General features: G+C 43.5%; 1 protein-coding gene across 3 annotated transcripts in view; it reads right to left on the bottom strand.

The window, feature by feature from the left end:
• The window catches only part of fgfr1b (fibroblast growth factor receptor 1b), a 16332-nt gene extending 11116 nt beyond the window's left edge, over positions 1-5216 (bottom strand). Inside the window, exons 1-2 of one of the 3 annotated variants that reach the window (XM_069700993.1) lie at positions 4812-5216; positions 289-449 (exon numbers count right to left, since the gene is read on the bottom strand). In XM_069700993.1, the coding sequence (XP_069557094.1) occupies positions 289-415 (127 nt within the window). In that variant the 5' untranslated portion in view covers positions 416-449; positions 4812-5216. The remainder of the gene's footprint in view (positions 1-288; positions 450-4811) is intronic. The other 2 variants (XM_069700995.1, XM_069700994.1) reach the window with 2 other exon arrangements.
• Between the last annotated feature and the right edge of the window lie 7425 nt (positions 5217-12641).

The following is a 12641-nucleotide window of genomic DNA, read 5'->3' as shown; positions in this document are numbered from 1 at the left end:
TTAGAACTGAACCTGTTAGCCAATGAAGTAATCAGTCAACTGAAAGAAAATTGAACAGCCTTCAGTTTTGGAGTCAAATAAATGCAAGTAAAAGTGGTTTTTCAATCCAGTTTCAGATGATAATATGCGGCTGTCATTTAATCTTACACATGGGTGATTTTTTTTTTTTTTTATTATTATAATCTAAAGAAAACAATCCCCAAAACTACATTCAGACACGTTCCCGAAACGGTCAAACTCTGCTGAAAGGTGGCGTCCGGACGCTCAGACATCTGCGAAGTGTCTTACCCGTGTCTGCGTCCTCCGTGGCCGGTCTGGACCGAGCCTGGGGGAACTGAACCAGCAGCAGCAGCAGCAGGATGCAGGGCAGCAGCAGCAGGAAGCGGCGGGGGGAACGCATCGCGTCCTCATACATCAACTCACTGCGACGGCCAGACGAGGCGAACACGCTGCGGAGGGAGCACAGACAGACAAGTTAGATGGAGACTCGGGAGAAGACGGGACTCTCGCAATTCCTGTTTCCAAATGAGATTTAACACCAAAGAAAAAAAATAATAATAATAATAAAATAATAAAAAATAAATAAATAATCCAAAATCGTATGCTAATTTTTATATTCCATAATTTCATCATCGACATGTAAATTTAGAGAAATAAAAGTACATGTTCAACTCCGTGTCAATAAACGACAAGACAAAAACCCCAGACCTCGGCAAACTAAAAGAGTTCTGTTCGTTTTCAAGGTAAAAGAGGCCAGCCTCTTTAAAAAAAAAATTCTCCCATTCAAAAGTCCCACTGAAAAAGGAAGAATTTAAGTTCATGAATAATTCGGTTCACCCGCAGCAAAACAATGTATTTTTTTTTTTTGGCACGTCAGAGTCGAGGAATTTTAAGCATTTCTGCAAAGTTCAAACTCGAGAGTTCAATTCAATTCCTTGTTTCAGAGGAAATTGAAGCATTTCTGCAAAGTTCAAACTCAAGAGTTTAATTCCTTGTAAAAAAAAAAAAAAAAAAAAAAAAAACTCCCATAGAAAAACTATGGAATAAATCTCACGAATAATTCAGTCCACCCACAGCAAAACAATCAATAAATATTTGTTTTGCCACGTCAGAGTCAGAGGAAATTGAAGCACTTCTGCAAAGTTCAAACTCAAGAGTTTAATTCCTTTTCAAAGTTGCCTTGTCAGACAAAAAAAACCCTCCCATTCAAAAGTCCCACAGAAAAATGAAGGATTAAAGCTCACGAATAATTTGGTTCACCCACAGCCAAAAAACAAGTCATTTTAACATTTTTTGTTGGTACGTCGGAGTCTCTTTAATTGTGATCAAGTCGGTGAACAAGTCCCGTGTCCTGGTTGTTGAACGGGTGGCGGTTTTTTTTTTCCCCCACCATCATAATTCCTCGTGTGCATTAATCGTCTCACGGCCTCCATCTCGACTGTTTGTTTCGTCAGCCCAAAAAAAAACAACAACAAAAAAACACACCGGGAGACTGCAGCTCACGCTCCTGCAGCTGTTTCTCCAGAGGAGACATACTGCATGCTGATGAGGACACATAAACCTTTGACACCTCTGACCCCCGCCCCCCCACCCCACCCTCCTCGCAGCTCACCTGCGACCACTATTTGGCAGACCCGACTCTGTGGCGGTAAATCACCGTCGGACACGAGCGCTGCTGAAAAAACAAACGCATTCACCATTTGTCTGGGAGAAGGCGTGACAACGCTGTGCGTGCTCGCCTCGCATTGGAGTTAAAGTGAGACACAGATCACTTCTGTTTGTCGCCCCCCCCCCCCCCCCACACACACACACACCTCCTGTAGGAGGGTCACCTTCTTTATTACACTGTCTGTTGGTCCCGGTTGACATTTTATAGAGAAAGGAGAGAATCTTTGGCAGCGTCTCTCTCGACTTGTCGCCTCCGACATTCCTACGAGAAAACAAACATTTATGAAGGACGGTAAAACTCGTCATCTAAACGAGCCTCATAAATCCACATTGCACCGTCGTCATATATTTATATATATATATGTGTGTCTATTTATGTTTTATATGTCTATTTATGTCCGTCTGGTTTGGATTTTTGCGCACCGAAGAGAGCAAGTTACAACCGGAGTCGAATTCCTCGTCCGTGTTAAAACGTACCCGGCCGATAAAGCCGATTCTGATCCCGATTGGTTCTGAACGCCTCAGAGTCTTCTGCGCGACAGACCCGAGCGTCCGTCCTTCAGCTCGCAGGAAGCTGCACGCGCGTCCGACGACGTAATTAATACGCTTACAAACGCGCGTGGACGGACGCCAGCGGACGCTTTCGTTGATTGGAGGAGGAGGAGGGGGGCGGGTCGGTCGGACGCGTCGGGCTGCGACGACCTTCAGGCCGTCGACTCCTTGGTTTCCCCACAATTGGCCGCGCCGCGCCGCGCAACCGACTGCCGGCAGACGCCCTCTCCCGCCGGCGTGGAGCTGCTACCCGCGGCCGCCTGTAGGTGTGAACCGATCGGTAACCGGCGGCGACGTCACCCGTCGGTTCGGGGCTGGGACTTTAAGAGCCAGAAGTGACCACGTCTGAGCTGGAGAGGAGCGAGCGGCGGATCCGACCCGATCCGATCGGAAAACCCGACGGCTTTGTGCCCCGCCCGCTCGCAGCAGAAACCTGACTGCGCCGCCGGCCTGTCGATCAAACAGATTGATTGAGGCCAAATTTCCCTCCGACGACGGGATTATTTTCAGACGGACCACCAGAACACGAATAAGAAGCGGAGCGACACCGAGATAACTCGTGGAGAAAATGTACGGGCCTCGAATTTCACGAGAGAAGTTGAAACGGGAGTCGACGGAGGCCTTTTGGAGCCGACCTCTAGTGGCACTCGGCGGTACCGCAAGCGCTTCGGCCTCCTCTTTTCCCCGACCCAGAAGCCATAAACACTTTTACGCGCGGTCTGCGGTCCGAACGAAGGAGGAAACGAGAGGACGGAGTCGTCTTCCTCCCGTCCGTCTCGTCACATGCGAGCCTCACGCCTTCGACAGAAAAACAACAACAAAACAACCTCCTCCAGCCTCCAGCTGTCCAAAGCTCCCGTGCCAGAAGGCCTCACCTCCCCACCAGATTCTGCAGCTCCGGATTAACTTCTCATACTCGCACACCAACAACACCCCGATGCCACGCCGAACGGGAACGAAAAAAAACAAAAAAAACTGCTGATGCGGAGGCTGCGTGAACCTCTCTCGGGCCGACACGGGGGGCACAAAGTTTCGGAGAGTAAACTAAAAAAAAAATTGGACGCTTTTGAAGCTGCAGGGTTTTTTTGGGGGTTTGTTTTTTGTTTTTTTTCTTCTCGGGATGTTGGTGGGGGAAAAAATGAGTCAGACTCCTCGTGCACACTCGACATATTTCAGCTCGGCTGTGATAGATGAGTGCGAAATCATTGCGACAGTCTCAGAGAGGCGGTGTGATACTGCACAGAAAAACAACATCTAACACCTCCCCTCCCCACACCACCTCCCCCCCACACACACACAGTCTGCAGGAAAGTCACAACGCTTCGTCATACGAACAACATGCGACATCAACACAACCTCAAAGCTAATTTGCAAATATTTCGATCTTCCTGAATAAAAATCTCAAACATTTCCTGCTGCAAGCTTCTCAAAAGTGAAGATGTGATACTTGACAGAATCATTTTGGGGGTTTTCAACTGCAAAGAAACAAACCCGCAGACGTCACGCTGAGATGTGGAGTATTATTTTTAAAGGAATAAACAAATCAGTCGATCAACTGGTTAAGAAAATAATCATCGTCAGACCAGCCGGCGACGGAAACAATCACTGCAGCTCCAAAAGGTTCATGTAATGTGAACGTACTCCGTCACGCTGCAACGATGGTATTTTGGAGAGCGTGTCGATGTCGGCGAGGTAAATACTCCTTCTACCTCATACTTTTACTCGCGTGACATTTAAAACGCAGGACTTTTACTGTGTGTGTGTGTGTGTGTGTGTGTGTGTGTGTGTGTGTGTGTGTGTGTGTGTGTGTGTGTGTGTGTGTGCAATGGAGTATTTCTACTGGTATTTGTACTTTTAAGTAAAGAATCTGAATAATAATCTAATAATGTGAGTACTTTTGCTTTGGATGCTTCAAATGCATTTTGTTGATAATACTTCGTAAGTACTTTTACTTCAATCCTGTAGTATTTTTTTTGCAGTGTAAAGTTCATCAAAGTGAAGCTGTTTTTTTTGTTGTTTTTTTTTATGCAGTGTTCATATAACTATAATATTAATGTTTTATCAAATACAAACGCAAGTACATTTTTAAAGAATTACTGCAGTATGAGTAACATTTTCAATTCAGGAATTTTAATTGTAATGTGTACAGTGAAAAACGTGCAAAAGTCACATTTATAAACGCATAATAATAGTGCAAAAATAATCAGACATATAAAAGGAGGTTTAAAACGTTTCTCTATTTGTTTACATCTTTTACTCATCTTTTGTTTAGAAAAAAAACATCAAAGAAGCTTTAGTTTTTTCTGCACCGAGTACTTTTACTTTTCAGGACTTTTAAGCGGATACCACTACCACTAGAAATTGCGTGTACTTGTACTAAATACTTGGCTTTGCAGTACTTTACAGTGCACGCAACGCAGTATTTTCACTCTTTCTAGGATCTAAACAGTAAAATACGGAGAAGCTCAGACAGACTCTGCAGCCTTTCAGAGTTCGGCTGGTACTGAAGAAAATTGCGTTTTAAAAAGGAGTACAACTTGAGGTAAAAGAAATAAAAGTTGAGATTTGAGGGGGGGGGAAAGCTGCCGTACCTGCACCGTCGATCCGCGGTTAGCTCGATGCTCTGTCCCCCGGGGGAATCAAAGGTTAGCTAGTCCGCCTGGAGCCGCAGGGACTTCCAAACCACCCGGCTTGAAGACTTTTCAAGGGCTCCGGTGAAACTCATTAAACAGAAAAAAATAAAATAAAAAAAAAAAAAAAAAAACTCCACAGCAGCCGGAACCTGAGTCTTTTTTTTTTTTTTTCCTCCGGTTAAATCTTTCGCTTTGTGCCTGGAACCATCTGAACGAGCGGGTCTAGCTAACGATAGAATCCTCGGCGGAGTGACTCCGGTGGTTCTTCGGCCCCCGGACACGAACGTGGGAAAAGCTCCGTTCATTGACGGTGTTGTCCCGATATACTCTCACCGGGGAAAGAAACGCCTCTTATGGGAGTTTCCTCCACTCAGACCACACCCCTCGTCACCTCCGTTAACACGGAGCCGCGCTTGTCGATTCACTGCCTCCGCGTTCCCTCCAGATCCGTCCGGCCGGCAGGGACCTCCCCTCCGGGGACGGTGGCCACGCGCAGCGGGGGGAGGGGGCTGGGGTTACCGGTGTTGTGGGGACATACGTGTGTTTACGCAGCCACATTACGGGAACAATAAAGTAAGGTTGGATTAAGGTAAGGGCAGAGTTATTAGTGTTATTGTTGTAAAAATGTTTTATCACATTTTGGAAATGAACTATCAATACTTTTCAGAATTATTGATACCTATTGATCTGGGGGCTTTTGAGCTCTGGCCAGTTTCCTGAATGGTAATCAAAGCCTGGGTTTAAGGTCAGGTTCAGGCATGGTCGATTGACCACCTGGGGGGCCCCAGGGCAAACACCTGTTGTTGGGCCCCTATTGGCCCCCCACCAGTGGTATAATTTCCCTAGACATAAAGAAACAGACCAGTACATACAGCTAAAGTTGTAATTGTTAAGTCGTCTTTTTTTAAATTTTATTTTATTTTTAAAGGCGATATGATGAAAGTTCTTCAATGACAAAAAACAACAAACATTTTCCAAAGACACAAAAAAACAAAGAGAATTCTCACACCAAAAAAATGACGAAAAAAATGACACCAAATGAAAAACAAATTCCAAACCCAAAAACTAAGAAAATTCTCCAACACCTCCATTGACAAAAGTTTTTCATGAAAGCAAAACAATTTCTTTTCAGATACTTAGTCAGCTATATTGATCATCAAAGTAATTGTTGATTGGAGCCTTGGATTGGATTGGATTGGATTGGAGTTCAGGTTACAATCACAGAGATAGAAGTACAAATGTGTGTGTGTGTGTGTGTGTGTGTGTGTGTGTGTGTGTGTGTGTGTGTGTGTGTGTGTGTGTGTGTGTGTGTGTGTGTGTGTGTGTGTGTGTGTGTGTGTGTGTGTGTGTGTGTGTGTGTGTGTGTGTGTGTGTGTGTGTGTGTGTGTGTGTGTGTGTGTGTGTGTGTGTGTGTGTGTGTGTGAGACCCCCACCCCTCTTTTTCTTAAACCAGCAGCAAGGGAAAGGATTTGCTCTCCTTTAAATTCCTGCTGTGCATCACGATTGATTTGTTTTCATTTGGTTGCTTTTGTCACAGAACGTTAACTGTGACTTCCAGGTAGCTTCACTGGAGCTCGTTTTGGGTCCTAATATTTCAACAACGCTCAAATTATTTTCAGAAGGAACCACCAGAACATTAATCAGAAGGAGGGAATTTAGCTAAAGACACCATTATGACTTGTGGGAAACATTTACTGACTTTGCATTTCAGGAGCGAATCTGATGCTTTTTTTTTAATGGGAGAGTATTGGAGCCAGCCCCTAGTGGCCCTCAGCGGTATTACACTTGAAGGCATTTTTGCATTGGCTTCACTTTTCAGAAACTACATCCATTTTCATATGCAGTCTACGGGTTCAACAATGCGCCACATTTTGTCAGCATTGCTCAGACAGGGATCAACATACTGTAGTTTTATATTTACGTATGTAAGTTGTGTTGATGTTTTCTTTGTTAATTACATCATTTCAAGTGTTTTATTTCAATCAAATAGTTTTAGGATTATATTTGAATGCAGATGTAATGTTAACTAACCCTTTTGGTTAAAAACAACAACATTGTGAACGGCATCATCAATAGTAGACTCAAGTTGTTGTTGTTGTTGTTGCCGTCGAAGAAAAACACAGAATCAGTTTCTTTTCTGTGGGACATTTACATTCTTACTTACAGAGGATTTTTGGGAGATTATGTTAAAGTTTCATGCAAACTATGAAGTGAAAACTTTGTGTGGGAACAATTACGACTGTTGAAGGGTCAGATTTGGATCCCTGTGTTAAAATCGTTAATCGTGAAGCGACACAAATCAAAGTCCGAGCTGCAAACTCGGCCAGCGTGAGATAATGAGAGGAAGTTTCTTGTCTGAACGTGTCTGTATCACTTTCCTGTGATCATAATCAGTTGTTTGGACTCGGTTACATCACCAACCCGACACGCACGCTGTCGCGTTTCCGTCACTTCAGAGAATAATACAGTGACTTACATTCATTTACTGGAGATTTAACCCAAACCAAGTCTTCACCCTGAGATGTAATGATTCAGCTCATTTGGAGGGTGGGGGGGACTACTTTCTGTCCCCACAACGTGAGTAACACAAGCACATATGCGCACACACACACACACACACACACACACACACACACACACACACACACACACACACACACACACACACACACACACACTGAACGTCCCACGGATGGATTCCATTGTGAATTCATTGGCATAATGTGTGTTTGAGAGTGTCAGGCTGGGAACAATGCATCGGAGTGTTTCTCTCCGGGTGTTTGTGATGCAGAGCGGAGCACAGAGAGAGTATTGTGGGGTCCATCCCATCGAACAAAGACCAGGCGAAGGCTGCAGTCTGACGATCGAGGGTACGGGGGCGAGATGGAAGATCCAACGTCACTAATGTTTGGGACTGGGGACCCATATTATAACTAATATTAACAACTTTAGTAATATAGCACCTTTCAAAACAAAGTTACAAAGGGTTTTTACCATAGGAAAAAAATGAACATTTGAAATCAAATAATACCAGAAAATGTAAGTAGATAAAATGAATAATGGTTACAGGTCAGAAACATGAGAAGGGATTCTCTGGCGACACTGAAAACACTTCATATTTCAAATCATTCTGGTGAGACAATGCGACACACTGCGAGGTCTTTATTCCTCCACAACGGTGATAGTCGGCAGCGTTGTGTTCGTGGGCTGTACGTGCGTTTCTATTCTCATCAACACGATATCTCAAGAACGCCATGGTGGAATTTCTTAACGTTTGGTACAAACATTCACTCGGTTCCAAGAACGAAGACTAATTTGATGTTGGTCATCAAAGGTTAAAGGTCACTGTAATCCCGTCAATCCCATCCTCGTGAATGCGATAGCTCAGGAAAAACCTCGAGGGAATTTTTAAATAAATTTGCACAAACTTTCGCTTGGTCCCAAGGAGGAACTGATTAGAATTTTGGGGTCAGAGGTAAAGGTCACTGCGACCTAGTTTCATGCTCATAAGCGCTAGTTGAAATTGTCAGCTGATTCACAAAAACAAAAACCACAGTGAACTCTATTAAAAGTAAAAAAAGCTTTTTCTGCTGATGTTGGAACGATGCCACCGATGAAAATATTCTTCTGTTTATTATAGCAACCGAACAGAACAGTTCGGAAACACGTGGATCGCATTAGAGTCGGATGAAGGGGTGCGATTTATAGCAAAATCAACATTTTCATAGGATTAAATACAACCTCTAATGCCCAGGGTCATTATTCATTTATCAGCATGCGGTCAAAGGATAAAAATGGCTCAAGGATGTGGGTTGGATTCCTGTTAAATTGTGGTTTATGAAGTGCTGCTGTGGTCAGTTGGCTCGCTGTCTTTTTATTACGTGATATTTCTGCACCTGTTAACAGGATGAACAGAGATACAGGAGGGGACTTTGTCCTTTAAACAGCATAACTTTAACTTATTATTGCTGGTTAATAAAGAGCCAAAACCCAAGAAAAAAACATGGCTCTGTGTTTTTGTCTGAATCTCTGTTCACACAGATCCAAATGAATGTTTTACCATCAGTATTGACACACAACAGCATTTATTAACCATCCGATTATCTCGTCTACACACAAACCCCGTTTCCAAAAAAGTCAGGATGCTGCGTGAATTTTGAATAAAAACACAATGCAATGATTTGTAAATCATTTAAAAACCCATATTTAATTTGAAATAGACAAAAGACAACATATCAAATGTTGAAATGGAGAATTATTATTGTTTTATGAAAAATATAAAAGCATGTTTACCACTGCTCGTCTTTTAACAACACTCTGTACATGCCTGGAAACTGAGGAGACCAGTTGCTGGAGTTTTGAAAGTGAAATGTTGTCCCATTCTTGTCTGATGTTGTCTTTGGTCTATTTTCACTTCAATATGGGTTTACCTGATTTGCAAATCATCACACATTGTTTGTATTTACATTTCACACAGCGCCCCATATGATGTTTTTGGAAATGGGGTTGTAAATCATATTCAGATTATTTTCTAAACACGATTAGTTGAAATTACCTGTTAAAAGTTCTCCTGGAAAACAACAACAAATTTAATGACTGCCAAAGATTAAAAAAAAATTAAAAAAAATTAAAACTTAATACAAAATAAATCAGATTATGTTTGTGTTTCCCTGACTGAAGCTGCGGGTAGTTTCGTGGATAACATCACCGAGGCCGTTCTGCCAAACTCACTGAGTCAGCGGTCGGTCCTGCAGCCTTCTCACAGCTCAGCCTTACATCCACTCGTTATTCTGGACTTTCAGCAGATGTTCCTGTGAGCCGAAGCCGAAGCCGCAGCAGCCCCGGCCCCAGCCCTGCGCTAACTACTGACCCTGCTAAACCACACAGTCAGACCAGTCTGGACCCACCCAGACCGGGAGCCAGCGCCAAAACCCCAGACTCTGGACAGACCAGAGCAGAGCAGGGCAGAGCAGAGCAGAGCCAGGACGTGCCAGACCAATAAAAAAAAAAGTTAAAAAAAAAGAAGCACATTCTTGGTCACCAAACTCGGCCTCAAGGCTTTTTCTTAACCCCTGCAGCGCAAAGCAGCAAACACAGGTGTTTTCCTCGTCAAGTCAAACAAGAAAACAAAGATTATTTATGAAGCACGTCTCAAAACAGGAACTACCGACTGATTTACAGGAAGAAAAAAAAATGGAAGAGGGACATAGAAGAGTCAAGGCAGGAGAAAGTGCTTTACATGAGAAGAGACATAAAAGAAACTCAAGGTTATAAACCTGATGATAAACATATGCTAACAGAATGAGACAGCTGCAGCTACTCTGCAGTGTAACATCAATAAACAGTTCCTAATTTAATCTAAGGGATGTCTTAGGTCCTGATTTAAAAAGAAAAGTTCTGAGTTTTTGAATCGGTTTGTGGTCCCTAGGTTTCAAAAGACGCAGGAATGGACAGGTAACTTCAACAAACTGACAAAGAGGGAAGATGAAGCACACACAGACTAAATACAGCAAGGAGGGAAGGACAACGAGGGACAGGTGAAATTAATCAAGGCGGGGTCAACAATCATACAAAGGACAGGAAGTAGAACAAGACAAGACACAAGAGGTGAGTCATTTAAAAGAGGAAGAGGAACAGGAAGCACAAAACCCAGACTGACCTGAAGACTACAAAGTAGAAAAGAAGTCCGAACCATAACAGAACCTCAGAAGGTCCCAGTAGAACTCGGTGTTGACAGTCTGACCCTGGGGGAACAATCATGTAGGTCTTCAAGACCAAACATCGTGTTTCTACAGTTGCCCAGAAGGGACAAACCAAGCACTGGCTCTAGAGAGGGACTTTGGTGGGTTTTTTTGTAGGAGGTTTAATCTGCGACATCACCACTAGATGACCCCGTAAATCCATCACGCTGCGCCTTTAATATTGTTTGCCAGGTTTTGAAAATAAAAGCTGGTAGCGGGGAGTTATGTGGAGGCCTTAGAGTGGATTGTACTTTCAAAATAAAAGTCCCAAATGGTATTGAACACCCTGATTGCTTCCAGAAGTTCAGCACAGACTGAGTTTGTACTTTCAGCAGCATGTTGAAGCCTCTGAGCTGCTGTCGCTCTAATGACAGAGTCCTCCGCGGAGAGTGATAACACGCTAATGCTGCACGTGTGCGAGCGATGGCGTGTGTATAAATGCAGAGATCATCCTCCCCGTCAGCCTGATGACGCCCTGTGTGGTCTCTGCCTGCTTGTAATTCAGCTCCCAATGTGTGTGTGCGTGGACGCATGTGTGTGTGTGTGCGTGTGTGTGCGGTTCATTTGAGGAGAGCGCGCGCGCACACACACACACACACACACACACACACACACACACACACACACACACACACACACACACACACACACACACACCATTGTATTGTTGTGGAGCTGGTCGGAGGTTTCGTGGTTGCAACAGAAAACACAGACTCCACCTAAATGTTTCCATCCTGAACGCATCCTCATCAGATTGATGAAGTCGAAGTACACAAGTATCATCAGATCCATGCAGTAGAGGTACACAGGTATCATCCGCTCCATGCAGTAGAAGTACACAGGTATCAGCGGCTCCATGCTGTCGAAGCACAGAAGTATTCTCAGCTCCATGCTGTAAAAGTACTCAAGTATCATCAGTTTTACGCAGTAGAAGTACTCTAGTATTCTTGGCCTTATGCAGTAAAAGTACTCAAGTATTGTTATCTTCATGCAGTACAAGTACTCAAGCATCATCGGCTTTACACAGTAAAAGTACATAAATATTCATAGCCCCATGCATTAAAAGTACACAAGTATTACCAGCTTTATGGAGTAAAAGAATTAAAGTATTCTCAGTTCTATGCAGTAAAATGATACAAGGCTTCTTAGCTCCATGCAGTAAAAGTACACAAGTATTACCAGCTTTATGGAGTAAAAGAACTAAAGTATTCTCAGTTCTATGCAGTAAAATGATACAAGGCTTCTTAGCTCCATGCAGTAAAAGTACACAAGTATTACCAGCTTTATGGAGTAAAAGAACTAAAGTATTCTCAGTTCTATGCAGTAAAATGATACAAAGGCTTCTTAGCTCCATGCAGTAAAAGTACACAAGTAATATCAGTTCTATGCAGTAAAAGTACACAAGTTTTGTTAGTACTGCCTGTATTACATAAAAGTAACATGCGGGTTTTTTTTATTTGTTTTTTTTTAATGTAAACCTGTAACAAGTACCACAGTTTAAATACTGCAGTGAAGTACCTCAGATTTGTAAAGAAATACGTGCATCAGTTATTTTCTCTCACCGCCATCAGCTAAGAAGCTGATCAGTCTTTTTCCTGCACAGACAGGTGTTTTACTGCAGTGAGCAGAAAATGTGTTGTGAAACTCAGTGACCATCTTATAGAGATCTTCAAAAGTGTGTGTGTATGTGTGTGTGTGTGTGTGTGCCAGGGAAAACACACACGCGCGTGCACACACACACACACACACACATATGCAGCCACCTCCCTCCATAAAAGAGAGAGAGAGTCTGAGGCAGACACACCGCAAACTCAGGAATGTGGAGTTTACATGGGCAGCTTTATTTGGCCTAAAGAGAATGTTCCCTCATCCAGCTCAGAAAGCCACATCCCTCACACACACACAAACGCGTGCGCGTGCGCGCACACACACACACACACACACACACACACACACACACACACACACACACACACACACACGCTCAGAAAGCCACATCCCACACACACACACACAACACACGCGCGTGCACACACACGCACACAAA

This window comes from Brachyistius frenatus, unplaced genomic scaffold, assembly GCF_029030835.1.
Source record: "Brachyistius frenatus isolate BFR_SWC_R1_liver_20210118 unplaced genomic scaffold, ASM2903083v1 Contig_35, whole genome shotgun sequence".
NCBI classification, from domain to species: domain Eukaryota; kingdom Metazoa; phylum Chordata; class Actinopteri; family Embiotocidae; genus Brachyistius; species Brachyistius frenatus.
Note: the sequence above shows the minus strand (reverse complement) of the source record. Positions and strands in the feature narration are given on the sequence as shown.